This window comes from Lithobates pipiens, unplaced genomic scaffold, assembly GCF_037356315.1.
Source record: "Lithobates pipiens isolate NorthernLeopardFrog02 unplaced genomic scaffold, aLitPip1_a1.2 Scaffold_18, whole genome shotgun sequence".
In the NCBI taxonomy this organism is placed as follows: Eukaryota; Metazoa; Chordata; class Amphibia; order Anura; family Ranidae; genus Lithobates; species Lithobates pipiens.
In genome coordinates, this window is record NW_027507758.1 from 618,851,057 (window position 1) to 618,878,807 (window position 27,751).

The 27,751-nt window shown below is 46.4% G+C and overlaps 1 protein-coding gene across 1 annotated transcript in view; it reads right to left on the reverse strand.

The window, feature by feature from the left end:
- Nucleotides 1-8,166: 8,166 nt before the first annotated feature.
- LOC143989521 (uncharacterized) overlaps nt 8,167-27,751 on the reverse strand; it is a 47,739-nt gene continuing 28,154 nt past the window's right edge. The window contains exon 8 of the mRNA XM_077489656.1: nt 8,167-10,105. Within this exon, the coding sequence (XP_077345782.1) occupies nt 8,942-10,105 (1,164 nt within the window). The 3' untranslated portion in view covers nt 8,167-8,941. The remainder of the gene's footprint in view (nt 10,106-27,751) is intronic.

Consider the following 27,751-nt stretch of genomic DNA (forward strand, 5'->3'; position numbering starts at 1 on the left):
TTTAGACATTTTTGGGGATATTTATTATAGCAAAATGGAAAAAAGAATGTGTTTTTTTTCAAAATTGTTGCTCTTTTTTTGTTTATAGTGCAAAAAATAAAAACCGCAGGGGTGATCAAATACCACCAAAAGAAAGCTCTATTTGTGGGAAAAAAAGGACGTCAATTTTGTTTGGGAGCCACGTCGCACGACCAAGCAAATGGCAGGTAAAGCGACGCAGTGCTGAATCGCAAAAATTGCTCTGGTCAAGAAGGGGGTAAATTCTTCAAGGGCTGAAGTGGTTAAAAAAAAATTGGGCATTGGGTCCCCCTCAAAATCTACACCAGACCCAAAAGGGCCCCATATTGTTTTTGTTTGTTTTTTACTTATTATTGCCAGCTCTTCTTTTGTTTACATTCTGCTGTCAGTGGGGAATCCAGCTAACAGAAGATGAGTCAATGGCTGTTAAGGACACAATGGGAGCCGGTGTCCTATCATACAGTGTCCCCCATCGGATAGTGTCCACTGTGTACTGCGCATGCGCAGTACACAGCACACACAGATTCCGAAAATAGCCGAAGATGAACGGCACCTGCACCGTGAGTCCAGGTTCTAGCCCCACCATCCAAGTGGACATAGAGTTAGAATATAAAAGAGCTGAGCGCAGCGAGTCCGAGCCCGAAGCATGGCGAGCGAAGCGAGCCCACGAGGGGCCCTCTAATATCGGCAGCCCTATGTCCGCTTGGATGGTGGGGCTACCACCTCGACTCAAAGCGCAGGCACCGTTCATCTTCTGAGATTTTCCAAAGCTTCTTCTGCTCCGTATTGCCCAAAAGCTGCGCATGCGCAGTACGGGGCGGACAGTATCCGATGACAGGACACTATATGCCAGAACACCAGCTCCTTAAAGCGGGAGTCCGTCAGGAGTCCGCCGTTTTTTTTTTTTAAAAGCCAGCAGCTACAAATACTGCAGCTGCTGACTTTTAAAATAATGACACTTACCCGCCCAGCGCGCCCACGATGTCGGCACCCGAAGCCGATCTCTCGATCGTCTCTCGGGTGCTGCCGCCGCCATCTTGGGTATGGGAATCAGGAAGTGGAGCCTTTCGGCTTCATTTCCCGGTTCCCTACTGCGCATGCGCGAGTCGCCCTGCGCAATAAGCATGGTCCCCACTGTCTCTGGGATCCATGTGTTTCCCAGCAGGCAGCGGGGGACCTTCGGAAAGGGGCGTAGATTCTGCGGAAAGGGGCGTACCTTCTGCAGAATCTATGCCGGAAGTGGGTGCAGATACCTGTACTGTACAGGTACCTGCAACCCCCTCCCCCCTGAAAGGTGCCAATTGTGGCGCCGGAGGGGGGGAGGGTTCCAATGAGCGGAAGCTCCACTTTAGGGTGGACCTCTGCTTTAACAACTAGCTATTTACTGGTTGTAGAAGACATCGGTAGCTGCTGGTGTTAAAATTTGGCACGTCTTCACTACTAAAATACTGCATCACTTCAAAAAATAGTGCATGTGGTATTTTAGTAGCCTTTTTACTGAATTGCAAAAAAAAGTTTGAAAAACACTATGAGCTGTTTTACCCCAAATTTTAAAATGGTAGTTAAAATTTTATGAATTGAGCCCAGTAACCCTTAACTGCTTCCCACCCAGCCACTGTAAACATACGGGTGGCCGGAACAGGCGTCATTCCTCCCAGAACTGTGCCTTGTGTGCTCCAATGGGGGTGCAAACCGGCATGATCCTGTTACCGCTATGTCCCCCCTGAGTACAGGGCAGCTGTGCTCCTCCCTGGTACCATGTGATCACTGGGACCAATCACAGTGATCACATTTCCAGTAGTAAACAATGGCTGTCATTTACTGATTGGGCATGGTGATCACATGGTACAGGACAAATCACAGTGACCTTGTAGCATGTGATAGTTGTAACCAAAGACATTAGTTCCCAGAGAACTATCAGAAATTATTGCTTATGTAGCACTCTCTAGCTTAGTGTGCTAAATGAAGAAAGTTTTATTTTGTAAGCTGTAGTGTAGGTAGATTTTGCCTGGCTGAAAGCCAGGCCTAGGCTAAATCTGGGTGATCAGGGATGAGTGACTCGGGGAGGCTGGTTGACTCATCGAGCAGCACCTCTAGCAACTCCCCCTGCTCTCTGGAGCCCTGGAGAAGCTTCCAGAAGTAGAGGATGGAGTCTAGGAGAAGGTGCTTGGAGTAGCTCGAGACAATGCCCAGCAAGTGGGCTGGCATGGGGTGGGCACCTCTTAAATACTCTTGGGTCATGCCAGCAGGGGGGAAGCAGTCGGTTGGAAGTTAGAGAAGGAATGCTGAGGAGGCTGTTAGTGAAGGTGCCCTTTAGTCTGGAGCAGGGGTGCTGGAGGGAACCTTTACAACACCCAAAGGAATCCTGTCCTGAAAGCACGGGAGCAGGAGTGAGAACAGCGGGTGAGAGTCAGCACCTCTTGGAGTTCTTCAAGAGAAGACAACTGGGTGGGCTGGTGAGTGTGCAGTCTGGGAGGACTGTGGTGTCAGTCTGCATGGACTGAGGAGAGTAGCCAGGAGGGCTATAGAAAGGGGCAGCTGCAGCCAGGCGGGCTGGCAGTGCCTGAAGAGGTGGTGCTGGGGTCAGTAGCCACATAGATGTAAACTCGACAGACTTTGCTCACACATTTAAAGGGGCCTCGGGTTCTTGCCTATAACAGGCTGTTGCTTCAAGATCTGACTGACTGAGTGCTGTGTCAGGATCATTTTTGTCAAGTATGGCAGTGAGGTTCTGCAAGCAAGTGTGCCGGAGGAAGTAGAGGAGTGCATATAGACTGCATATAGTAAAGTTGTCCCTGAAGTTTTGCTGAAAGTTCTCTAAAGTTAAGTGGGCCTCCCATAACACCCCTACTCCCTATCCAAGTTTAATTCCCTCAAGAAAAGTAAAAAAAGTACTGTTTTCTGACTCTAGAGTGACTGTGAAAATCCAGTGTGCCTGGCTGGACAGGGCGGGGGGATCCAAGTTTACCAGCGGTTTCTGCACAGGATGTGCTACATTTGGAGGGCGTCATCCGGGATGTAGTCCATGGTAACCTGTACAGCTGTTGCTCCAAACAACCGAAGATTAATCAAGCCGGGGAACTGTGCTTTGTTCTAAGGTCATGGGGAGTTAAAGACAGGGAGAAGGACATACAGAATGTGCTCTGCCTATTGGTGACTGTGTGCTTAAAGTCGAGTACCATTGCTCATTGCAAACAGTGGTAGTTGTTGCCAAATCTGCTGCCCTGCATACCCAGTTGCCCCAACCATGACTGGAATGGACACTTGTACCAATAACCTGCTATTCAGAAAGAACTGTGTAATGTGCAGTCACCCGTGGCAATCATGGCAGGCGATCATGCCCACAGATTACAAAATATCCAGTGGTCTGCTTGAATATGAATAAAGTGACTGTATGCTGCTGAAATGTCCAACTGAGAACAGTAAAATGTACCGTATATACTCGAGTATAGGCCGACCCGAATATAAGCCGAGGCCCCCAATTTACCCCCAAAAAAACTGGCAAACTTATTGACTCGTGTATAAGCCGAGGGTGAGACATGCCTGTCCATCCCTGTGTGTGTGTCCGTCCATCCCTGTGTGTCCGTCCATCCCTGTGTGTCCGTCCATCCCTGTGTGTCCGTCCATCCATCCCTGTGTGTGTGTGTGTCCATCCATCCATCCATCCCTGTGTGTGTGTGTCTCCATCCATCCATCCATCCATCCCTGTGTGTGTGTGTCTCCATCCATCCATCCATCCATCCCTGTGTGTGTGTGTCTCCATCCATCCATCCATCCATCCCTGTGTGTGTCTCCATCCGTGTGTGTGTGTGTGTGTGTGTGTGTGTGTGTGTGTGTGTGTGTGTGTGTGTGTGTGTGTGTGTGTGTGTCCAGCCTACCTTTGTCCCGAGCCTCCGTCCCGTGCCTTGCCTCCTTGCCTCCGTCCCGTGCCTTGCCTCCTTGCCTCCGTCCCGTGCCTTGCCTCCTTGCATCCGTCCCGTGTCGTGCCTTGCCTTGCCCCCGTCCCGTCCCGTCCCGTGCCGTGCCGTCCCGTGCCCTCTTCGTCGGCGGCCATTGTAAAGTTCAAAAGCTGCGCCACCGCCTTCGCCTGTGATAGGCGGAACACTGAATTTCCCAGCAGCCTGTGTTCCGCCTATCACAGACGTCGTATCATCCTCGTCCGTAGTACGAGGATGATACGACGTCCGTGATAGGCGGAACACAGGCTGCTGGGAAATTCAGTGTTCCGCCTATCACAGGCGAAGGCGGAGCCGGAGGCGCGGCTTTTGAATAGAATGGCCGCTGTCTGTCTGCTCGACACGCTGATCGAGCGGGCAGACAGCGATGACTCGAGTATAAGCCGAGGGGGGCACTTTCAGCCTCAAAAAAGAGGCTGAAAATCTCGGCTTATACTCGAGTATATACGGTACACCAAAATGTTGGCCGGGGTGCTTGGGGTAAGCCAGTGGGTGCCTTCAAGAGGGGGTCTATCAGTTACCCAGCCACGGCAGATGCTAAAGACTGTCCTAACCCTAACTACAGTGTGACATGTGTTACAAACTTTGCTGTTGCTCCTGGCAACCACAGTAAATGCTTGCTGCAACCTGCTCTCAGTTGCTCGGGCACAATCGGTGCCATGCGGCATGTCCTGACAAGTTCTGCAAGTGCCAGTATCAGCAGTGCGCCTACAAACTTCAGTAAAGTTAACAAGAGGTTACAGCAGAGCACGCTGGAAGTTTGGGGGTAGAGCCATGCCTCGGAGGAGTCCCAACATGCCCTGCTAACAGTCTTGGGTCTTGGGCTTAGAGAAGAGGGGAGAGGACTTTGGCTCTGTCATCAATTCTACCCTTTGGTTGGGTTTTACCTTCTGGTCCTTACATACAATCGAAGTTGCTTGAAGATCCATAATTGTATTCGAAGTATACTTTCCTGCCTGTAAGTATGATTAGATAAAGAATTATAAAAAAACTATCCTTTTTTTTTTTTCTTCCTCTTATATGTCAAGAAGGTATACATGTATATATGTGTTTGTGTTTACTATTATAGATTAAATCTTTGAATAACACAGAGCTGCATAAATGATGGATCCCTGAAGAAGGAGAAAATCTCCGTAACACGTAGGACATATCATGTGCAGAGTATTGTTTTAGTTATTTGTGATTAGGTCATAGATGGGTCACATCTGTACATGAAAATAACCATTTCCATTTTTTGGAATAATTTACATTTTTGTATCTTGTTTTATTATGTGTATACTTTTTGATGCATTGTCATAATAAAGTGATTGCAGAATTTTTTACATGTGTGTTGTAAGTTTTACAGTCTATGCCTAAAAAGTCCTGCCATTTTGAGGGGATTTGCTTCTTGGTAGATTTTCCACACTAGTGGGATGTTGGCTATAAAAAAAGAGTGAAATACCTATAATGCCTCCAATTTTTTGATTTTTGCTAACAGTGGGAGAGAGGAGCAATATGGTGGAAACCACTACTGCACAGCAGAAGTCCATATGCTGTCTCTGAGATGCCGGCTGTGCCCGTGCGCCCCACCAGCCCCACCTGGAAGGAGCCAGAGTTTGAAGACAGTCCATCTTCAGGTGAGCCAGTGGTGAGTGGTAACGATAGGTGTATACAGGGGGTCCCCTACTTACAAACATCCGACTTACAAACAGAGGGCGATAACAGGAAGTGAGAGGAAATCTACCCCTAGGAAGGGAAATTCTCTACTGTAAGAGTTAATATGGGAAAAACGTGTCTCCACGGAAGCTTTATCACCAATCCTTGTTTCCCTAACAGCCCAACATTTTCAAAATCCAATTGTCATTGGGGCAGAAAGTGAAGTGAAATCTTCTGTACAGGGCACAGACAGCTAAACAAATGTTACAGGGGTGATAACCCTTCCCTATGTTATCCAAAAAGCTTAAAAATAGATTTTTTGGCTGGGGCTACACTTAAAGCGGAGGTCCACCCTAAAGTGGACCTTCCGCTCATTGGAATCCCCCCCCCCTCCGGCGCCACAATTGGCACTTTTCAGGGGGGAGGGGGGTGCAGGTACCTGTACAGTACAGGTATCTGCACCCACTTCCGGGATAGCTCTCTGCGGTAGATCTACGCCCCTTTCCGAAAGTCCCCCGCTGCCTGCTGGGAAACACACAGATCCCAGAGGCAGCAGGTCCATCCTTATTGCGCAGAGCGACTCGCGCATGCACAGTAGGGAACCGGGAAATTAAGTCGAAAGGCTCCACTTCCTGATTCCCATACCCAAGATGGCGGTGGCAGCACTCGAGAGATCGGCTTCGGGTGCCGACATCGCAGGCACGCTGGGTGGGTAAGTGTCCTTATTTTAAAAGTCAGCAGCTGCTGTATTTGTAGCTGCTAGCTTTAAAAAAAAAAAAAAAAAAAAAAAAACACGGCGGAACTCCAGGCGGACTCCCGCTTTAAAAAAATGTACCTGTTCCGACTTACAAACATATTCAACTTAAGAACAAACCTACAGTCCCTATCTTGTTTGTAACCCAGGGACCCCCTGTATGTATGTGTGTATATATATATTGTGGCAGCACACAGGTAAAGTCACCTGGTTGTATCCAGGATGGGAAATATGTGTGCCCTAGATTCAGGCTTTATGCAGACTTTTACAATTAGAGGGGAAGAGTTAATGAGCCCAGCTGAAGTAAGTGGGCTCATTAAGACCTCTACAAAAAACCCCAGCATGCTTAGGGAGATGCTCCATCCTGGAACCAGTTTTGTGTTGTATAGACTGGGGAGTGTGACACTTGTTCTGTGCGGTGAGTTAACGCCTGTGTGGCAAACCTCTACAACAGAGACAGGGACTGGTGCAGCACAAGGCTGCACTCAGTTGTTAGACAGGGAATCAAAGTGTGTAATTAGAGGTCAAGCTGACCAGGATTTATTTTCATGTTTTATTTTTGTTTGGCGTTTATATGTTTCACTGCATGTAGCATAAATAAACCGCATCTTTTGTTTTTTGCACCTACAACGCTGTCTGCTGTGCCTGATTTTGTGTTGTGAACCCATCCAGGGGGTCACACACACCCGCTGCCGAGCTAACCCCTCACAATATATACACACACACACACGTGTGTGTATGTATATATATATATATATATATATATATATATATATATATACATATATATACATACACACACACATACACATACACACACACACACTATATATATATATATATATATATATATATATATATATATATATATATATATATATATATATATATATATACACACATACACATATACATATATATATACACACACACACACACACACACACACACACACACATATATACATATACACACACATAGGTCAATACCATGTTTGCGTGTTTATACATATTAAACATTTCCTACTATGTGCATTATTGTTATGTATTGTCAGACTCCATATGCCAACTAAATATACTTTCTAATTATCTCACCCCCACAAATCAATAGCCTCATTTAAAGTCCCATCTTCCTTTTTTTTTTGTATATTGAAATCTGCCACCTTCATTACAAGCCCATTCACAGCAGTGTGGGGGCGGGGCAGACATAGCAGGGATAGGATGGGAGGCAGAGCAGATTCTGCCTCCTCCGCCATGTTTATAGAGCACACTGTACTGGGCACTGCCAATTGGATAGGCACAGTGCAGTGCTCCTACCCCAAGCTCACAGACACCCCCGCCCACTCCGGCTGGCAAGGGAGGGGGGAGGAGATGATGCAGCGGATCCAGTGCTGCTGGTAAAATATAAAAATTGATTACTTGCGGTGTGCAGTGCATGACGGAGCACAGTTATAGTGGGTCCCCCTGCCATCGGGGTCATGTGTCTCTGTACACTGGCACCTGGGGTGATTGGGGTGTGTCCAGACACATCCGGCACACACCCTGCGCACGCCTATGTAAACTCCTGAGCACTGCAATTTTTAAGATGCGCTATACCAGGGGTCTCAAACTGGCGGCCCTCCAGCTGTTGCGAAACTACAAGTCCCATCATGCCTCTGCTTGTGGGAGTCATGCTTGTAACTGTCAGCCTTGCAATGCCTCATGGGACTTGTAGTTTTGCAATAGCTGGAGGGCTACCAGTTTGAGACCCCTGCGCTATACAGTATATGACATGTAGAGGGGAAGGAGAAAAGGCACCAAGCAATAGTGTAAAACAGTTTATTAGGTGTTCATAAAAAAAGAAAATAAAAACACAGTGACAGGTTCAACTCACAGGATGTATTCAGGGAGACAGTCTGTGCCTGGATGGGCTGTGTGAAGGATGCTGCACGGGATTGTGACCTTGTGTTGTCCTTGCCACAGCGGCGGCCCAGTGGAGACAGAAGGGTGAGCGCTGGAACCACTGTTATTTTTATGAAGCCATGCCCGACAAAGGAAACTAAAAGGTGTCCATTTACAATAAAAAAAAAAAAAAATGAATGGATGCCAAGCATTTGCCAGCCATGACACATTCTGACCATATTTATGTTAGCACAATGATTACCTTTGATCATCAGCTCCATCTAGAACCTATACTGTGGTATAAATATAACAGTGCCACCTTATTGCCACTAGATGGAGCTGATGATCATGGGAAATCAACATATGAAAAAAAATATATATAAAAGTCAAATATTTGTCATGGCTGGGCGAATGCATATCATATCCATTCAACGAGACCGCTAAACAATTTCAAAAGCTTACACCACAAAATTTACCAAAGGTAAGGACTCCATTTTTATTTTTATACTGCTATGAATGGCCAACACGGTACAACACTTCATCCATGTCTTTGGTGATCTCTGATCTCCTTATGAACTGTTTCTTAAATGATGAAGATCAGCCATGGAGTATATCTGAGGTGTATATCAGGGTGTGCTTCTTCCCCACATGAGAGCTGTGATGTCCAGCAACATTCATATAGAAGACATTTCCCGCACTCAAGGCATTAATACACCTTGAGGGTTGTGTGGGATCCCTGATGTACAGGAAGACAGGACTTCAGTGAGGAACAATTCCTCACTCAGGACAGGAAAGTGGCTTCTCCCCGTGTGCAATCTCTGATGTCTGTAAAGATTGGATGTCTTCGAAAAACATTTCCCGCACTCAGGACAGGAATATGGCTTTTCCCCCGTGTGAGATCGCTGATGTGTGACAAGTAGCGATTTTTGAATAAAAGATTTCTCGCACTCAGAACAGGAATACGGCTTCTCACCTGTGTGAGACCTCTGATGTGTGACAAGTTCAGATTTTTGTACAAAACATTTCCCGCACTCAGGACAAGAATATGGCTTTTCGCCCGCGTGCCATCTCTGATGTCTGTAATGAGAGGACTTGTCTGAAAAACATTTCCCGCACTCAGAACAAGAATACGGTTTTTCCCCCGTGTGAGTCCTTTGATGTGTGACAAGGTTTGATTTTTGTACAAAACATTTCCCACACTCTGAACATAAATAGGGCTTCTCTCCTGTGTGCAGTCTCTGATGATTATGAAGATTGGACAGCTCTGAAAAACATTTTCCACACTCAGGACATAAATATGGCTTTTCCCCCGTATGAGATCTCTGATGTTTGACAAGTCCTGATTTTTTTAAAAAGCATTTTCCGCACTCAGGACAGGAATACGGCTTTTCACCTGTGTGAGATCTTTGATGTTTGGAAAGAGAGGACTTATCTGAAAAACATTTCCCACACTCAGGACAAGCATAGGCCTTCTCTCTCCTATGAGATCTCTGATGTGAGACAAGTTGTGATTTTTGTCCAAAACATTTTCCACACTCAGGACAGGAATACGGCTTCGCACTTTCATGCAATCTCTGATGTTTGGAAAGATAAAACTTAGCTGAAAAACATTTTGCGCACTCAGGACAGGAAAAAGGCTTCTCCCCTGTGTGAGATCTCTGATGTGTGACAAGCTGCGATTTATGTAAAAAACATTTCCTACACTCGGGACAGGAATATGGCTTCTCCCCAGTGTGAGATTTCCGATGTCTGTAAAGACTGGACTGATCTGAGAAACATTTCCCGCACTCAGTACAGGAATGTGGCTTCTCACCTGTGTGAGTTCTTTTATGCACATCAAGATTGCATTTAAAATTGAAACTCTTCCCGCACTCAGTACAGGAAAACCTCTTCTCTGTTGGAAGGACGGCACCGTCCCTCACAGTCTGAGGTTCCTCAGGATAAGAGGAATACGATGGTCCATCTACACTGTGTGGTGCCGGATGGACATTTGAGGTAGTCGGGTTTTCTCCTGGACTATACTGTGTGATGTCCTCATCTTCTACTTTACAGTCTGGAGACAAAGTGAGACAATCCTCTGAGGTTTTCCTCATCTCCCGTCCATCTACTAAAATAGAAATACAAAGATTACTACTAGACATGAGCTGATTGGTTCCCCTAAACCAGGACTCCGCCCACATCAGGCAGCTTTGTCTCTGAGGATCTTACAATTCCCCCCTCAAGGTAACTAGTAAATGGGTCCTCTGATCTCCTACCAGATCATTTCTTTATTCATGGACCTTAGTCAGAGAGTGAGGAAACAACGAGAACTGTCTTTTATAGGAGTGACAGTGATGAGGGGATTATAGGACGAGTGTCCCCTCCCCCTCTATCACTCATTGCCATCTTCCCAACACAAGAAGTCCTGCACTTCCTTATTTAGTCCATGATTTAGTCATGAATAACAGCGGGGCTGAGCCCCACCAGAGGTCAGAGAGTGAGGATGGGGGGAGAACAACCAAGATGAAGACTGGACTCATCCTGAAGACCCCCATCATTGGGTTATTGACTCCTCCCTCATTATCAATTCCTGTTTAAGGTTCCAAAGTTTAAGGATGCCAACACATTATTATTATTATCAACAAGTGACTTGGGTCTGAGACTATACAGACATGTCCCTCCACCCGGCACTGCCAGAAGACATCAGAGTAAGTAACCCTGGGAGAATTCGTCTCTCAGAGATATTCATAGACCCTGGATATGGTACAGAAGACCAAATGCACATGCCTAGGTAGAGAAATGGCCATGATGAAAATCAATATTTTGCTGCCACCTCAACTACAGAATCGACATAAATCCGGTCTAGATACATTGCTCTACCTAGGCAAAGAGAAGTAAGATTATCCGAGAGGAATACAGGGCGGGGTACACAGCTCAGGGAAGTGACCAGGGGATTACAGGCTGATATCAGCCACGAGGAAGAAGGCTGCCTGTTATATATATATATATATATATATATTATTTTATTTTTTTTGTCTGACTATAGATCTAGGTTTGTCCCAAGCATGTTTGAAGCCACTTACTTGATTAACTCTCTACCTCTGCTGGAGGTCTATTCCAAGCATCAACTACTCTTTCAGTAAAATAATACTTATCTTACATTTTCTTAAAGGCCCCACCCTACTCTGGAGCAGGATGGGTGGAGGAATGTATTTCGTGTTAATGACCCACCTGTGCTGATCTCTGTAGGAGTGTCCTTGTAATGGTGAGGGATGGTGTGATCTTCCTGTGTGGAATCCCAGGAATACAGAGGACGGGGACATCTCTCTGGTGGGTTCATCAAATCCTTGTGTCCTTCTGAAAACTCCATCACTCCATATTCCTCTTTATACCTTTCTTTAACATCAATATTATCATCCCTAAGGTTTCCATTCTGTGTGTGGATATAGATATATTTATTAACACATTCATTCATTCTAACAAACATGCTGTGTATAAATAAACTACCAATAATTGTCAGTCATCTACCTGATGATGGTGAGGGATGGTCTGATCTTCCTGTGTGGAATCCCGGGAATACAGAGGACGGGGACATCTCTCTGGTGGGTTTCTATAGCTGGATGACTCCACCATGGTGTCCTGGTACAGATCTTTGTGTCCTTTTAGAAACTCTGACATCATCATCACCCAATCCTCATCATCCTCCTCCTCCTCCTCTTTCATCTCTTCAACATCAACTTTAGAATCTCTCAGGTTTCCACTCTGAATAGAAAATAAAAATGTTAACAATGCAGATAATGTAGAGATCCTAATGATACTATCAGCCGGTGTCCCCACCTCCACAGCAGGTGTCACCGTCAGAGCCCCCCTCCACAGCAGGTGTCACCGTCAGAGCCCCCCTCCACAGCAGGTGTCACCGTCAGAGCCCCCCTCCACAGCAGGTGTCACCGTCAGAGCCCCCCTCCACAGCAGGTGTCACCGTCAGAGCCCCCCTCCACAGCAGGTGTCACCGTCAGAGCCCCCTCCACAGCAGGTGTCACCGTCAGCGTCACACTACTGACTACTAAGGATGAGCTCTGGCGTGTTCTCAACCTGCATGTGCAGAGCGCACCAGGAAGTCGGCACTGCACAGCCTTAATCACAGGCAGTGAGACATTTCTCAATCTCGGCAGTCACTTATAGGGAAATGTCTTACTGTTTGCGATTAGCGCTGTGCATTTCCGACTTTCTGGCGGGCTCCACACATGTGGGTTGTGAACACGCCTGAGCTCATCCTTACCGAGTACACCCCCACACACAAGGCAGATCGGTAATTTTTCTCACCACTCCAGGCCAGGCCTCCATGATTATCATCCTCCAGCTCAAATGAGTGCTCTCCCCAGGCTGAAAGCTCTGCCAGCAGCTGCCGTATGCTTGTCTGCACAGAGCACCGTCCCTCACACACACACACACACACACACACACACACACACACACACACACGTCACCCGTGACCCGCACCTGATGAATAATGGGGGACAGGGCACACTGGACCAATGGTGTAGGGTTGCCACCTGTCCATGATTCACCTGGACAGTGCGGGTTTTGAATCATGTGTCTGGGTTTCAGGGGGACTGAAACCCAGACACATTATTCAGACTGGACTGTGGCTCCCCAAGTAACCAAGATGGTCACACACCAATTTATTTCCCTCTAGGAGCTGTGGGCTGCTATCTGAGGGCAGGTTAGTCATCAGGGGGGGGGGGGGGGGGGGCAGGGCAATGATGCCAGCAAGAGCGATTTGGCCACACTGTTCACTGCGGCATGCAATGCACACCGCATTACTACGCTCGTTGGGGGCACCCAAAGGGGTCCCAGGTCCATAAGTGTTCAGACTTGGCTTGAAGAAAAGGTGGCAACCCTACACTGGAGTCCCTGGGTGGGGGATGCTGCAGAGTCTGCCTTATCGAAGTTGTAGGTGAAAGGGCTGGGGGGGAAGCACTTGGGTAACTCTTCTTGGGACAGCAACCAATGGCAGTCAGGGCAGCACAGGAGAGAGCACCAGCTGCCTCCCCACTGGGCTGGCCTGGCCAGAAAACATCCTAGACATTCAGCAGTTGATGCAAAATCACAAACGGCTGATCAGGTTCATTCCGGGACACTGTATTGTCCTGGAATGAAGGTGCCCAGGACAGAACTGCCAATTGCAGGACTTTCCTGGGCAATCCGGGACGGTTGGCAGGTATGCATGACAGGAATTGGAGCTCCTGAACAACTGGAGGGCCATAGTTTGGAGACCATTTGAATAGACTGATGAGCTGAGATCATTGGTAGGAAAGGTGACACATCTCCAAAATGAAGAGAATGTTCCGGCCCCGTAAGTGGAGAAATGTCCTGACCCTGAAGGGGTTAATCTAAGTTTCCACACTATATATCTGTGTATCATCATCTACTGGAGATAAAAGACATCACAGTGACTATGGAGGAAGAGGACGGACATGACAGGGGTTGGGTTACTGGGTGTAAATAGAAAATAAGATCTTATTACCTCCTCTACTGCCACTTCCAGCAATGTCTCCACTCTACTTTCGCCTGACCCACCTCTCACCTGGAACTTCCTATTTATACCTGACATCACTTCCTGTTTTCCATAGAGACCATCTGTCTGGATAGAAGTGAGATCACCATCTTGTGGAGCTTAGAGGAACTGCAGCTCCAAGAAACATCTTAGACTTACAGTGTGAACACAGCTTTGTGCTGTGTGTGTATGTACTGTATATTATTATTATTATACAGGATTTATATAGCGCCGACAGTTTACGCAGCACATTACAACATGAGGCCAGATAATAATACGATTACAATACAGTTTAATACAGTAGGAAACAGACAGCACTGATCGCTAGAGCCTAAAATCTAAGAGGGAGGGTCAAGACTAGGGTTGCCACCTGTCTGGGATTCACCTGGACAGTCTGGGTTTTAAATCATGTGTCCAGGTTTCAGTCCACCTGACGGGGGGGTGAGGAGGCATGATGTGTGCCGCATTACTTTTCTCTTTGTAGTTCCCAAAGGTGTCCCTGGTCAGTTACAATCCTATAGTGTATACTAAAAAAAAATAAAAAAAAATACTGTGTGCCTCTAAAGTGTTGGGGTTTGGCTTGAAGAAAATGTAGCAACCTTGGTCAAGACATAAAAAAGGTAGGAACTGTGGGGGATGAGCTGATAGAGAAAATAAATGTACTGTTGTTAGGTGGGGGCTGGATAGACCTCTCTGAAAAGAGGAGTTTGAGTTTTCAGGGATTGTATGAAAGTGGACAGAGTAGGAGATAGTCGGTCAGATTGGGTTAGGTAATTCCAGAGGATGGGAGAGGCTCTGGAGATGTCCTGGAGGGGAGCATGGGGGAAGGTGACAGGGGAGCTAGAGAGCAGGACGTTTTGGAAGGAACCGATAGACTGATTTGGTTTGTATCTTAAAACTAGGTTAGTGATGTAGGTGGGGGGCCAAGTTGTAGATGGCTTTGTAAGTTATTAGTATTTTGAATTTTATTTGTTGGGTGAGTGAAAGCCAGTAAAGGGATTGGGAGAGAGGAGTGGCAGACACTGATCAGTTGGTAAGGATGGATGAGTCTGGCAGCAGCATTCTGAAGGGGGGTAGCCTATGTAAAGGTAAGCCAATGAGAAGGGAGTTGCAGTAGTTGAGGCAAGAGATGACCAAAAGTGAACTAGGAGCTTTGTGGTGTCATTGGTTAGGAAGGGGCATTTTTTGGAGTTGTTGTGGAGGTTGAGGTGGCAAGCTTTGGGCAGTGAATGGATGAGAGGCCGAATGGAAAGTTCAGAGTCCAGGATTACACCTAGAACCTTGGCGTGTGGGGACAGGTTGATAGTTGAACTGTTTATTTTGACAGAGAAATCAGGGGAAGAAGCATGTGGAGGACGTGATATTATGAGTTTGGTTTTGGACAGATTGAGTTTGAGGAAAGGATGTGATATCCAGGTTAATATGTCTGTTAGTAAGTTAGTGATGCGTGAGGAGACTGAAGGAGTGAGCTGAGGAGTAGAGAGATAGATTTGGGTGTCATTGGTGTAGAAATGGTATTGAAAGCCATGGGAGGCAATCAAATGAACCAGGGAGGAGGTGTAGATTGAGAGTAGGAGAGGTCCAAGAACAGAACCTTGGGGAACCCCAATGGAAAAAGGAAGAGGAGAGAAGGAATTGTAAGTTGGGCATTTAGATACCCATTTGCTCTCCCACCCTGATATATCTAATGTAATTCCTCCCCTATTGGAGGGTTATTGGCTTATGCCGTGTGCACACGGCCAGACTTTTCGACATCAAAGGTCCGACGGAACAAATCGGTCAGACAATTCGACCATGTGTGGGCTTTAGATTTAGAACATGTTTCAAATCTTTCCGATGGACTCGAGTCTGGTCGAAAAACCCGTTTGTCTGTATGCTAGTCCGACGGAGGAAAACCGACACTAGGGCAACTATTGACTACTGGCTATGAACTTCCTTATTCTAGTCCAGTCTTACATCATCACGTTCGAATCCATCAGAATTTGGTGTGATTGTGTGTGGCCAAGTCCGTTCATTGGAAGTCCACCGAAAGTCTGTTGGGAAGACCGTCTGACCTAGTCTGCCGGAAAGTCCAGTCGCGTGTACACTGCATTTAGAAATGAGGGTTCCACCACCCCTGTTATCACTTGGGAAGCCTTCAAGGCATGTGCTAAGGGATATTTCATCACAACCATTACAGCAGTTCTTAAATACCAGGCTGCTGACACCAAAGCCCTTCAAGATCATATTACTGCTTAAGTTTAGGCGTATGCTACAGACCATACACCCGCCAGTTGTGATGAACTTATGGCTGCTAGAAGGGAGCTCCATTCACACGTCAGAGGTCACAAGACTGGATATGCATAAATGTAGCACCCTCCCAGGTAGGTGCTAGAAGAGAGAGTATAGTTTTTGGTCTTTCTGTTTAACAGGAATATGGTCAGGTAACACTAATGCCATGTACACATGACCGGACTTTCCGGCAGACTAGGTCTGAAGGGATTAGTTTGTTGGACAATCTGATCGTGTGTGGGCTAGTCCAATCGTTTTAAAAAAAAAATCTGACTTACCTAGAAATAGAACATGTTTCAAGTCTATCCGACGGACTCAATTCCAACGGACTAAAATCGGGAAAACCGTTCGTCTTTGTGCTGGTCCAACGGACAAAATAGCAAGGGAAGCTATTGGCTACTGGCTATTGAACTTCCTTGTTTAGACCCGTTTACGTCATCATGTTCAAAACGAATGGACTTACAAACAGACTTTGTCCGTTCGTGTGTCGCCAAGTCCGTTCATTCGAAAAGTCCATTGGAACTCCGCTGAAAGTCCGTTGGGAAGACCGTCGGACCTAGTCTGCCGGAAAGTCCGGTCGTGTGTATGCGGCATTAAAGTGCTCCCTGCCTACCATGGAGCAGGATCTATTGGTTAGGTCTGCTCATTGTACTCAGGTGCAGCTCAACTTGTTCTGACTGTCCCCACACTGGTCCAATAGGGAGGCATAATGGACAGTGGGAGGGGACATGACAAGTGAGTGCACAGTCTTTGTTACAGCCCTGGCAATTGGCAGAAAGTGCTGCATTGCATGTTGGGATAGTATAAAAAGCCAGAGTACATATGCTCAGGGTAAGTTGAGCCAGGGAACAGAATTCGGGGGAGGGGGCTGCTGTCATCTCCTCCACAGAGGAGGTCGTGGGACCCAGGGTGGTCGCCCCAGGGGCCGAAAGAGAGAGAGAAGCTGAACCCAGAGGTCCTGCAGAGCTGACTAGAAGGGAGACATAAGGAAGGAACTGATTCTGCCTACCGTGAGTACAGATCTGTGTCTTTGGGGCCTGTCGAGTGAGGGCCGCAAGAAGATTCAGAGGATGGGTTTCAGTAAAGGGGATGCGATGCTAGAGAGTGTCTTGAAGATAATTTAGTGCATCAAGTTTGCTGCTAGTGAGAGCAAGAAGACTTATGCCCTGTACACATGGTCAGACTTTCCAACGGAAAAAGAGCGACTGGATCTTGTCGGAAAATCCGATCGTGTTCCGTCAGAATTTCCAACACACAAAGTTTAAGAGCAGGATTTAAAATTTTCCGACAACAAAATCCGATTGTTTAAATTCTGATCGGGTGTAGACAATTCCGACGGACAAAGCGCCACACATGCTCAGAATAAATTACGAGACGAAAGCTATTGGCTACTGCCCTCTTTATCGTCCCGTCGTACGTGTTCTACATCACCGCGTTCTGAACGATCAGATTTTCCGACAACTCTGTGCGACCGTGTGTATGCAAGACAAGTTTGGGCCAAAATCCGTTGGAAAAAATCCGACAGATTTTGTAGTCGGAATGTCTGACCGTGTGTACAGAGCATTATGCCCTGTACACACGACCGGACTTTTCAACGGACTGAATTCCGTCTGACTTTTCGACAGACTTTCGTCAGACTTCCGTCAAATCGGATTTGTCTACGCACAATCACACCAAAGTCCGACAGATTCGATTGTGATGACGTACGACCGGAGTAGAATAAGGAAGTTCATAGCCAGTAGCCAATAGCTACCCTAGCGTCGGTTTTCGTCCATTGGACTAGCATACAGACGAACGGATTTTTCGAACGGACTTGAGTCCGTCGGAAAGATTTGAAACATGTTCTAAATCTAAAGTCTGTCTGATTTTTTGACAGCAAAAGTCCGATGAAGCCCACACACGGTCGAATTGTCCAACGGAGTCCTGCCGTGTGTACACGGCATTAACCCTTCCAAACATGTGGCTGTATGGTGAAAGCAATGTGGTTGCTTCTACTACCAATCCGGTGAGGCCAAGCAAGAGCTGTCCTTATACTTTGTGATTCACGACTTGACTACGCAAACTCACTTTACATAGGATTACCCCAATATCAACTTGCGCGATTACAACTTATCCAAAATACGGCGACAAGGCTGATAACAGGAAAAAAAACCTGGGAATCAATCTCCCCTTCCCTGAGGAACCTACATTGGCTAACCATAAAGAATCGGATCACATTCAAGACCTCTGCCTCACCCACAAATGCGTGCATAGAGCCGCTCCTCAATACCTAATTGAGAAAATAAATCACTACACACCAAACCGCAGTCTTCGATCATCTAACAAAAACCTACTCCTCGTTCCCAAATCCTGGGACAAATCAAAGGGAGATCGGAGATTCGCTGTCCAAGGAATACGGCTATGAAACGCTCTACCAACCAACATACGTCTTGAAGAAAACCACCAGGCCTTTAGGAAAAAACTCAAGACCTTCCTCTTCTAGAAGATGGACAACTAAGCTCTTCGCAGCGCCTTGAGGTGATTCAGTTCGCGTTGTGCGCTATACAAATATTTCACTCACTCATTCATCCCTTCTCCCATCCAAGTTTTAAAATAAAATAAAAAAAAACACAAATAACCTGGACTGGTTATTGAGTAACGAGCAAACGGATGTAAGGGTGGGACAAGCAGGAACTCCTACCAACCAAGTGGGACCCTCAGCAACCAAGTGGGACCCCCTAGCAACCAAGTGGGAAACCCTCAGCAATCAAGTGGGAACCCTCAGCAACTAAGTTGGAACTAATAGCAACCAGCTGCAGGTGACCAGTGACAGTCCTATGAAGTCAACACTCAGCAAGCCCTAAGGGAATAGTGCTACATAAAATTAACAAACTTTTTTTGAGCAGGGGAATCATAATGGGAGGTTCCTGCCTTGTTAGCTCAGCACAACACTCCACTCACCATTGTCCTAGAGACTAAAACAGCGGCCAGTTTGGGAATCTCCTCCACCAATGGTATACTTACTGAATTCAGGAATTATTATAGCTATACTTATGCCCTGTACACACAATAGGATTTTCCAACAACAAAACCGTGGATTTTTGGCTCAAACTTGTCTTGCATACACACACAGTCGGTCACACAATTGTCAGAAAATTTGAGAATATGCTCTCAAACATTTGTTGGCAGAAATGCCGACAACAAATGTTCTATGGAGCATACACACAGTCAGACTTTCTGACAACAAGCTCACATCCAACATTTGTTGTTGGAAAATCCTATCATGTGTACAGGGCATTATTCTTCTTCCTTGCCTCCCAAATATAACCCTGTTGCTATGTATCCCCTTTCGGACTCATTAGCGCTGGGCTGGCACTCTTATACAGAGAGGGGATTTTTAGTAAGACCCATTATATCGAAGGAGGTTCTTCTGAGCGTCTACTCTTTTCCAAGTGGGAAGGCTCCTGGCCCAGATGGCCTCTCCATAGAATTCTGAAGGCTACATAGTGAAAAATCTCAGTGGTTGGCTGCGCTTTTTACGAGTTGTCTGGCTGATAATGTCCTCCACAAATGAGTGAAGCCCATATTGTTTTGATCTATAAAAGCCCTAAAGACCCATCCCTCTGTGCCTCTTACAGACTGATAGCAATATTAAATTTGGTTTTCAAAATCCCTACTAAACTTTTTACGTGTAGACTCAATGATATTCTTCCCTCAGTCATAGGCTCTGACCAAACAGGTTTCATGGTTCATAAGTCCACTAACATAAATATCTGTAGACTATACATCAATAGTCACACCCCTCATACCAACCAGGGCACCAGGGTTATAGCTTCCCTAGAAATCGAAAAATCTTTTGATACCATACAATGTTTGTATCTGTGGGAGGTTCCAAGATGTAAGGGATTTCGGTTCATCTTCATTCAATGGATACGAATCTTGTACAAACACCCTACTGCCTGCATTAAACTGGGTGGCCGATTATCTGACCCTTTTTCACTGCACAGAGGCACATGTCATGGCTGCCCTCTCTCCCTGGCTCTCTTTGCTATTGCCATGGAACCGATTGCAGAGGCTCTTCACATTTTCCTGGAGACCAAAGGTCTTCACATTGGCTGGCTGGAGGAGAGGGTGGCCCTGTACGCTGATGATGTACTTCTTCTCTTTCTTAACGATCCTGGTTATTCCCTACAAGGTGCCCTCCATATCCTTAGCAACTTCTCGGAAATCATGGACCTGCGGGTGAACTGGACACAGTCTCAGCTTTTTCCTATTGAGCCTGGGGCCAAGGCACTAGCTGCATCTGATGTTCCGTTACAGTGGGTGGACATGTTTAGGTATTTGGATGTTTTAATTTCCTAGTCTGCTGCAGATTATATGGATCTAAACTTGTTACCAACTCTTATGCTCTGTACCCATGGTTGGACAACCACAAAATCCGTCTGATTTTTTCCAACGGATTTTGGCCAAAACTTGTGTTGCATACACACGGTCGGACAAAGTTGTCAGAAAATCTGATCATTTGGAATGAGGTGACGTTCGTTACATATGACGGGACTACGTAGAGGCCAGTAGCCAATAGCTTTCATCTTGTAATTTATTCTGAGCATGCGTGCCACTTTGTCCGTCGGAATTCTCTACACACGATCGTAAAAAGTTCGATCGGATTTTGTTGCTGGAAAATTTTAGATCCAGCTCTCAAACTTCGATAGAGCCCGCACATGATCGGATTTTCCGACAACATAATCCGATCGGACCTTTTCCGTTTGAATTTCTGACCGGGTGTACAGGGCATAACTGCTGTAAAGGCAAAGCTCAAGGCATGGGAGAACTTGCCATTATCACTTTTTAGGTCGTATAAACCTAATAAAAATGACAATTTTGCCCAAATTCACTTACTTGTTCTGAAACTTCTCCCAATGGACACCTAAAAAGTATTTTTACCACACTTAATCGCCTATTGGTCTCCTTTTTTTGAGGCCCCCATCAGTGGCGTAACTAGAACAAGAAACCATGAAGGGCCCTCCACTGACCCCCAGATAGGGCCCTTTCCTCCAAGCCCAGTGGCGGAACAACAGGGCCCGGTTTCATGTGGGTGGCTGCATATAAAGGAACTGATTTCTCCATTTCCCCCCCGCTTCTCATCCTCTCCCTCCCGTAGGCTTTCAGCAGCTGCAGGAGGAAAATGGAGAGATGGGTTCCTCTATGTCGGTGTTTCTCAATCTTTTTTCAGTCAGGGCACCCACTCTGCAACTGTGTACATTGCAACATAGTGATGATGCATTTAAGGGGTTAAAACACGCAACATTTTGCCTCTTTACCAGATGTCAAATGCCTCTGAAAAGTGATCTAAGCATGGATCGTTTTTCAGAAGAACATAATTTTTTTGCTGGTACTATAAACAAGCAAGAAAAAAAAATCAGTTCTGACTGTACACATATAGGGGGTCAGGATTAAACGCTTGTACATAAAATGTGCATACATACATCTAAACACATGCAGCATGGGGCCCGTACGCCATGGCAACCTCAGCAACCCCTATACTTCCGCCACAGGGCCCCCATCCTGCCCAATACTTTAATGCTGCCCTCCTGGCAAGGGGATCTGGCCATGCCAGATGGTTTAAATATGTTTTAGCCTCTGAATTAGTTACTGCTTCCTAGTCACTCTGCCCTGATACATCTAAGGCCGCGTACACACGGGCGGATTGTCTGCCCAACTAAGTTCGGCAGACAATCCGACAGACAGTCCGTTCAAAATTTTAATGAACGGACTTGACCACACACGATGAGCAGACAGTCCGCTGAAAACGTGCGCGATGACGTGTACAGCACGTACGACGGGACTAGAAAAACGACGTCCTATACACTGCAATGCAACCTTCGGCCGTGTAAACCCTTTCTGAGCATGCACCATACTTAGTCTGTCCAACTTGCCTACACACGAGCGGACTGTCCGCTGAAACCAAGTTTGGACGGACAAAACCAAGTTTGAACGGACTGTCTTACGGAAATTCCGTAAGACTTTGTTCGTCAGATTGTCCGCTGAAAAAGTCCGCTGAAGCCCACACATGAGCGGATTGTCCGCTGAAACACGGTTCAGCGGACTAAGTTGGGCAGACAATCCGCCCGTGTGTACGCGGCCTAACACAGTGACGATCCTAGAAGAGGCTGTCCATTTCTCTACGGAAGACCTCCAATTATTACTTTACCGTAAAAATAAAGCCCCATATCCTTTAACGCCTTCTATGCTCACTTCAAGGCTTGGAAAGTGGGGTTGAGTTTAGAACGAGGTAATCCACAGCCGTATTCCCCAAACACCCCTTTATGGATTAATCCCACTTTGCCACATCTGTATTCCATTCCAGACTCTCAAGCCTGGACCAAATTTTCATATTAAATCACTCTCACACATAGTGGATCAAGGTAAATTGATTCCACTTCCTGCTATCTGTTCAGGGTTCAATGTCCACACCTTCTATTTTTTCAGATACTGGCATTCATCCCATGCTTTCAACAGCCAGTTCTCAGATTTTCCAGTGCTCCTATCCATGTCAGTCCTCGAGAAGACCGTGCCAATTGACTGCTCGCCCAAACCTATATCGGTTCTTTATATCCTCCTCAATCTACCCGCTCACTGGCATAAATGGTTAGAAGATATTCCAGATCTCGGTAGGGATGACTGGTCAGATATCTTGGTCCTCCCTTTCAAACATCTTGTCTCCCTCAGGAACAGACTTATCCAATCTAAAATAGTGCACAGAGCCTATTATATGTCATACAGAGTACACACGATTGACCTGAACACCTTACCAGACTGCTAGAGATGCTCCAGCCCTAGGGGAGATTTTATCCACATTCTTCTGGTCGTGCCCTGCAATCACCCAATACTGGGACTCAGTGGTTCATATAATACACAAGGTCTTCGGACGGGTCTTTTCCCCATCAATAAGGGTCTGCCTGCTGGGTTTGGTCAAGGAATTGACCCCTTTGGTGTCAGAAAGACGTTGCTGGGGCTCCTCTTTTTTTACACCAGAAAGGCAATAAAGCTTGGGTGGAAAAAATCCACTCCCCCTGACCATCACAGCCTGGAAGCAACTGGTTAATACCGCTCTGTCCTTTTATAAGGACACTTATAATAACAAAGAGGGCCCAAAGAAATTCATTAAAGTTTGGGCTCAATGGCTTAAAGAAGACTCCATGGCACTTTTGCCTGATGTTTCCCGATAAGAGGTAACGCCCTCTACCTCCGACATTTTGGACTGGTGGGGGGGCTAGTAACTTCCCTTGCTGGCCAAATGGGGATGATTTTTTACATTTGATTTATTTCTTGATACAAGGGTGAGCCACACACACTTGAGCTGTTTTTCTCATGTGTTTTGGTGTTCACAGCATCTTGGCAGTTGCTGGCGGTTTGTCAATTCTTGACCCCTGCACCTGTATTGTTTTTGTACTTTTCTAAATTTCAATAAAAACATTTAAAAAAAATAAAAAATTGTAAGGGACACTGACGGTGCGGTGGGATAGGTAGGATGAGAACCAACAAAGAGTACACTCACAGAGACCAAAGGAGTGGAGTTTTTTGAGGAGGGGATGGTCCACTGTGTCAAAGGCAGCAGTGAGGTCTAGGAGTAGGAGTACTGAAGAGTGTCCATTGGTTTTAGTGTTTAATAGCTTGTTTGTGAGTTTAGGTAGAGCAGTTTCAGTGGAGTGTTGAGTGCGAAATCCGGACTGAATGGGATCAAGAAGTTTATTTCTCAGTTAGATGGTCAGCCAGTCAGTTGCAGACCAGACGTTCAAGGCGTTTGGAGGAAAAGGAGAGTAAGTTGATGGGGCATAGTTTGTTATGACGGCCTCCCAGAAGGACAGATCTTGCGTGCCCCCTGGGGGCACGCAGTGTGGTGTTTGCACCATGTTGCTAGGACACGGCGTGATCCCGATCTGTGTAAAGATCACAAACACGGAGATGCTGGTTCTCGACGTTCCTCATCTCACACTGACATATTGTGAGGAGAGGAGAGCCGATCAGTGGAATCTAGTCCCAGGGGACAGCTAGGAATGTAATCAGGGCACTGATCATCAGTGCCCCGATTACAATTAGTGCCCACCAGTGGCAGCAATGATTGCCCACCACTGTCAGCAATCCAAGTGCCAACCACTGCCCACAAGTGCCAAGAGGGAACCACCGGTTGCAGCCAGGAGGGCTGGTGAGTGACAGGCACAGTCAGGAGGACTGGGAGAGATCAGTCTGGGATGGGTTCAGAGCCAGCAGTCAGGACTGTAATGTCATGGACAGTGGAGTCAGGGAGGAGCAGCCAGGAAGGCTGGCAGGGCCTGAAGAGCGCTGACTGGGAGCAGGAGTCCACCATAGGTCAGCCAGCAATAAAGACTTGCTATTTTTTTGTGGTCTCTGTCTGCAAATGGCAACTGCTAAGGCCTAACTGGGTTTCGTGTTGGGCCTAACCATGTACTAGCTGTACCTGGAAGCGAAGTGTTGTGCAGGAGAGAGAGAGAGAAACAGTCTGCAAGCAAGTGTTGTGCTGGAGGAGACTGGAGCTGTAAAGTTTAAATAGAAGTTCCTATTGATCATTTATGAAACCAACCACTAATCTCTGGGAAGCCCATAAACCCCTTACCCATCTAGGTTCAAATCCCCTCAATAAACCAACTAAAACAAAGCACAGGACTGTTCATTGTCTCATGAGTGACTGAGGAGTGAATAACGGGCTGGACCACAACTTTCAGCAGCCCCTACGGGGGTACCGGTACACTTAAATTGGTGGTCAGTGGGATGAATGCCCCTCTTACAGATAATTAAGCAGACCATTATTTTAAGTGGTTTCTTGTCTACGAGGCAAAAATTGGTGACTGCTGAAGACACCTCTAGAGCACAGGTGTCAAACTGGTGGCCCTCCAGCTGAGGCGGACTACAAGTCCCATAAGGCATTGCACAGCTGACAGTTACAAGCATGACTCCCACAGGAAGAGGCATGGTGGGACTTGTGGTTTCACAACAGCTGGAGGGCCGTCAGTTTGACAAAACTGCTCTAGAGGAACCTGCAGATTCCAAGGAACAGTGATGGTTATCTGGTTGAGAAAGGCTGGACATGCAGCTTGACAGACTTGTTAACCATTTACTGTCATCCTAAATGCTCTTGAGCAATAGACAGTTAGTAGGATCAGATTTAAAGGGGTAGTAATCCACAGCCTTTTTTTTCTAACCCTGCAAGACAATGGCATATTGTACTAGTATGCAGCTGATACTAGCACATTATGAAATGCTTACCTTAGAACGAAGCCCTCCAGCAGTATGCTGTCAGGGCTTCCATCTTCACCCGTTCTTCCTTCCGGATTCGCATGCCCCGGCCATCTGATTGGCCGAGCCGCAGCATCATACGCATACGCATTACAGAGCTCTGAAGTGACGGCGCGATTATGCCCTCAGTCACTTGTTCATATTTTTGAAGGGGGATCACTGACTTGGTCTTCAGCGCTGGTGAGGATAAAGTTCTAGATCAACCTGCAGCCTATGGGCCACATTGTGTCCTGCTTATTGTGCAGCCCAAAGCATTATCAGCATGTAGGCAGTGTTTTCCCTGTCTGGGGACTTCCTCATACCAGTGAAGGAAAGTCTTCATCAGATTCATCAAACCGTTTAGTTTTCTTTTAATGTTTGCCTTGTGGTCATTTACCATTGCTCTTCTTATGGATCTTATGGATCTTTTATAATGGATATTGCTGCTGGGAATATCCAATGTGATGATAGTACCATTTGTTAGCAGGCTGTAGGGAGGACAAACATGTCAGCACTGATATGTGAATGGAATTAATGATCTCCAACAGTCCTATATACAGTAATATGTCTCAGGACACTGGTATGGTGTATGGAGGTGATCAGGACTTTAGTATGGAGGTGATTTGGACGCTGGTATGATGTATGAAGGACATTTGTATAGTGTATGGAGGTGATCACGATGCTGGTATGGTGTATGGAGGTAATCAGGATGCTGGTATGGTGTATGTGGGTGATCAGGACACTGGTATGGTGTATGGAGTTGATCAAGACACAGCTATGGTTTATGGGCGTGATCAGGATGCTTGTATGACAATGATCAGTACGCTGGTATGGTGTATGGACGTGATCAGTATGCTGGTATGGTGTATGACGGTGATCAGGATGTTGTTATGGTGTATGGAGGTAAACAGGACACTGGTATGGGGTATGAAGGTGATCAGGACTTTGGTATGGGAAATGGAGATGTTCAGGATGCTGGTATGGTGTATGGAAGTGATCAGGATGCTGGTATGGTGTATGGAGATGATCAGGACTTTGGTATGGAGGCGATTTGGACACTGGTATGATGTATGAAGGTGGTCAGGACATTTGTATGGGGTACGGAGGTGATCAGGATGCTAGAATGGTGTATGGAACGTGATCAGTATGCTGGTTTGGTGTATGGAGGTAAACAGGTCGCTGGTATGGTGTATGGAAGTGATTAGGACGCTAGTATGGTGTATGGAGATAATCTGGATATTGGTATGGTGTATGGAAGTGATCAGGACGCTGGTATGATGTATAGAGGTGATCAGGACGCTTGTATGGGGTATGGACGTGATCAGTATGCTGGTATGGTGTATGACGGTGATCAGGATGTTGTTATGGTGTATGGAGGTAAACACAGGGCTCAAGTCCTGCGGGAACTCATGGGAACAGAGTTCCTGTACTTTTTCCACAACAGGAACTCAGTTCCCATTAGCAGCCGTGTCCTGTAAGTATGTTTGAAGTATGCAAGCTATGTGGCAGGTGCTACACCAGCAGCCGCCGACACAGCTCACAATAGTAAGTGCCGCACATCTGACCATTCAGTCATTGCCAGTAGGGGGCCCCATGACAGCTTCCGCTTTGATCTACCTGTCAATCACAGCTAGCTGATGGGTAGATCAGGTCCCTACTGCCAAGAGATTGTATTTAGTCAGACCTCTCGTGATGCGCTCCTCCCCGCCGGCCCCTCCTGATTTTCTGTCTCCTCATCCTCCCCCCCTTGTCCCCTGCATACTTGCTCTGTGTGTCCCGCTGAATCTCCCCCTCCTCTATCTTCAGTGCCCCATATGATTAGAGAACCCAGAGGAGGAGCACAGCTATTCTGCTCACAGGACATGCAGGGAGAGAGGTGAGCTGAGGGAGGAACATCAGTTTGGGGTGGTAAGCTGAGCACAATACCTGGCAAAGTTTAATGCCAGGAGGGAAGTTTATGTGAAAATAGCTTAGGTTGGAATAGCAGCGAGTGTGTGTTGGAGCCCTGCAGAGTTTGCAGCCCCCCCCAAGCTAACATATATCTCCTAAGCAGGAACACATCACTATCTCTCCAAGCATTCTGTCCAGATAATGTGCAGTTCATTTATGACCTTTCCGTTTAACCCTGTGTTATCCAAACTCTGTTCAATGAAAAGTGTAAACTCACCACATAAACACTCTATATACAAAACAACATTCCCCAATAAAGATCAGAACATGATGTTCACATTTGCATGGAAGCACAATTGACTGAATGCCAATTATTCAGAGAATGACCGTATTTATGTTTATTGAGAATTGTTTTTTTTTATATATACTAACAGTTAAGCTTCATACACACAATACGGAAATTGGATAAAAAAATACCACTTTTGAAGCGTTTGTGCATATGAGCGTATCATTTATTTATTTATTTTGGTGGGGGGAG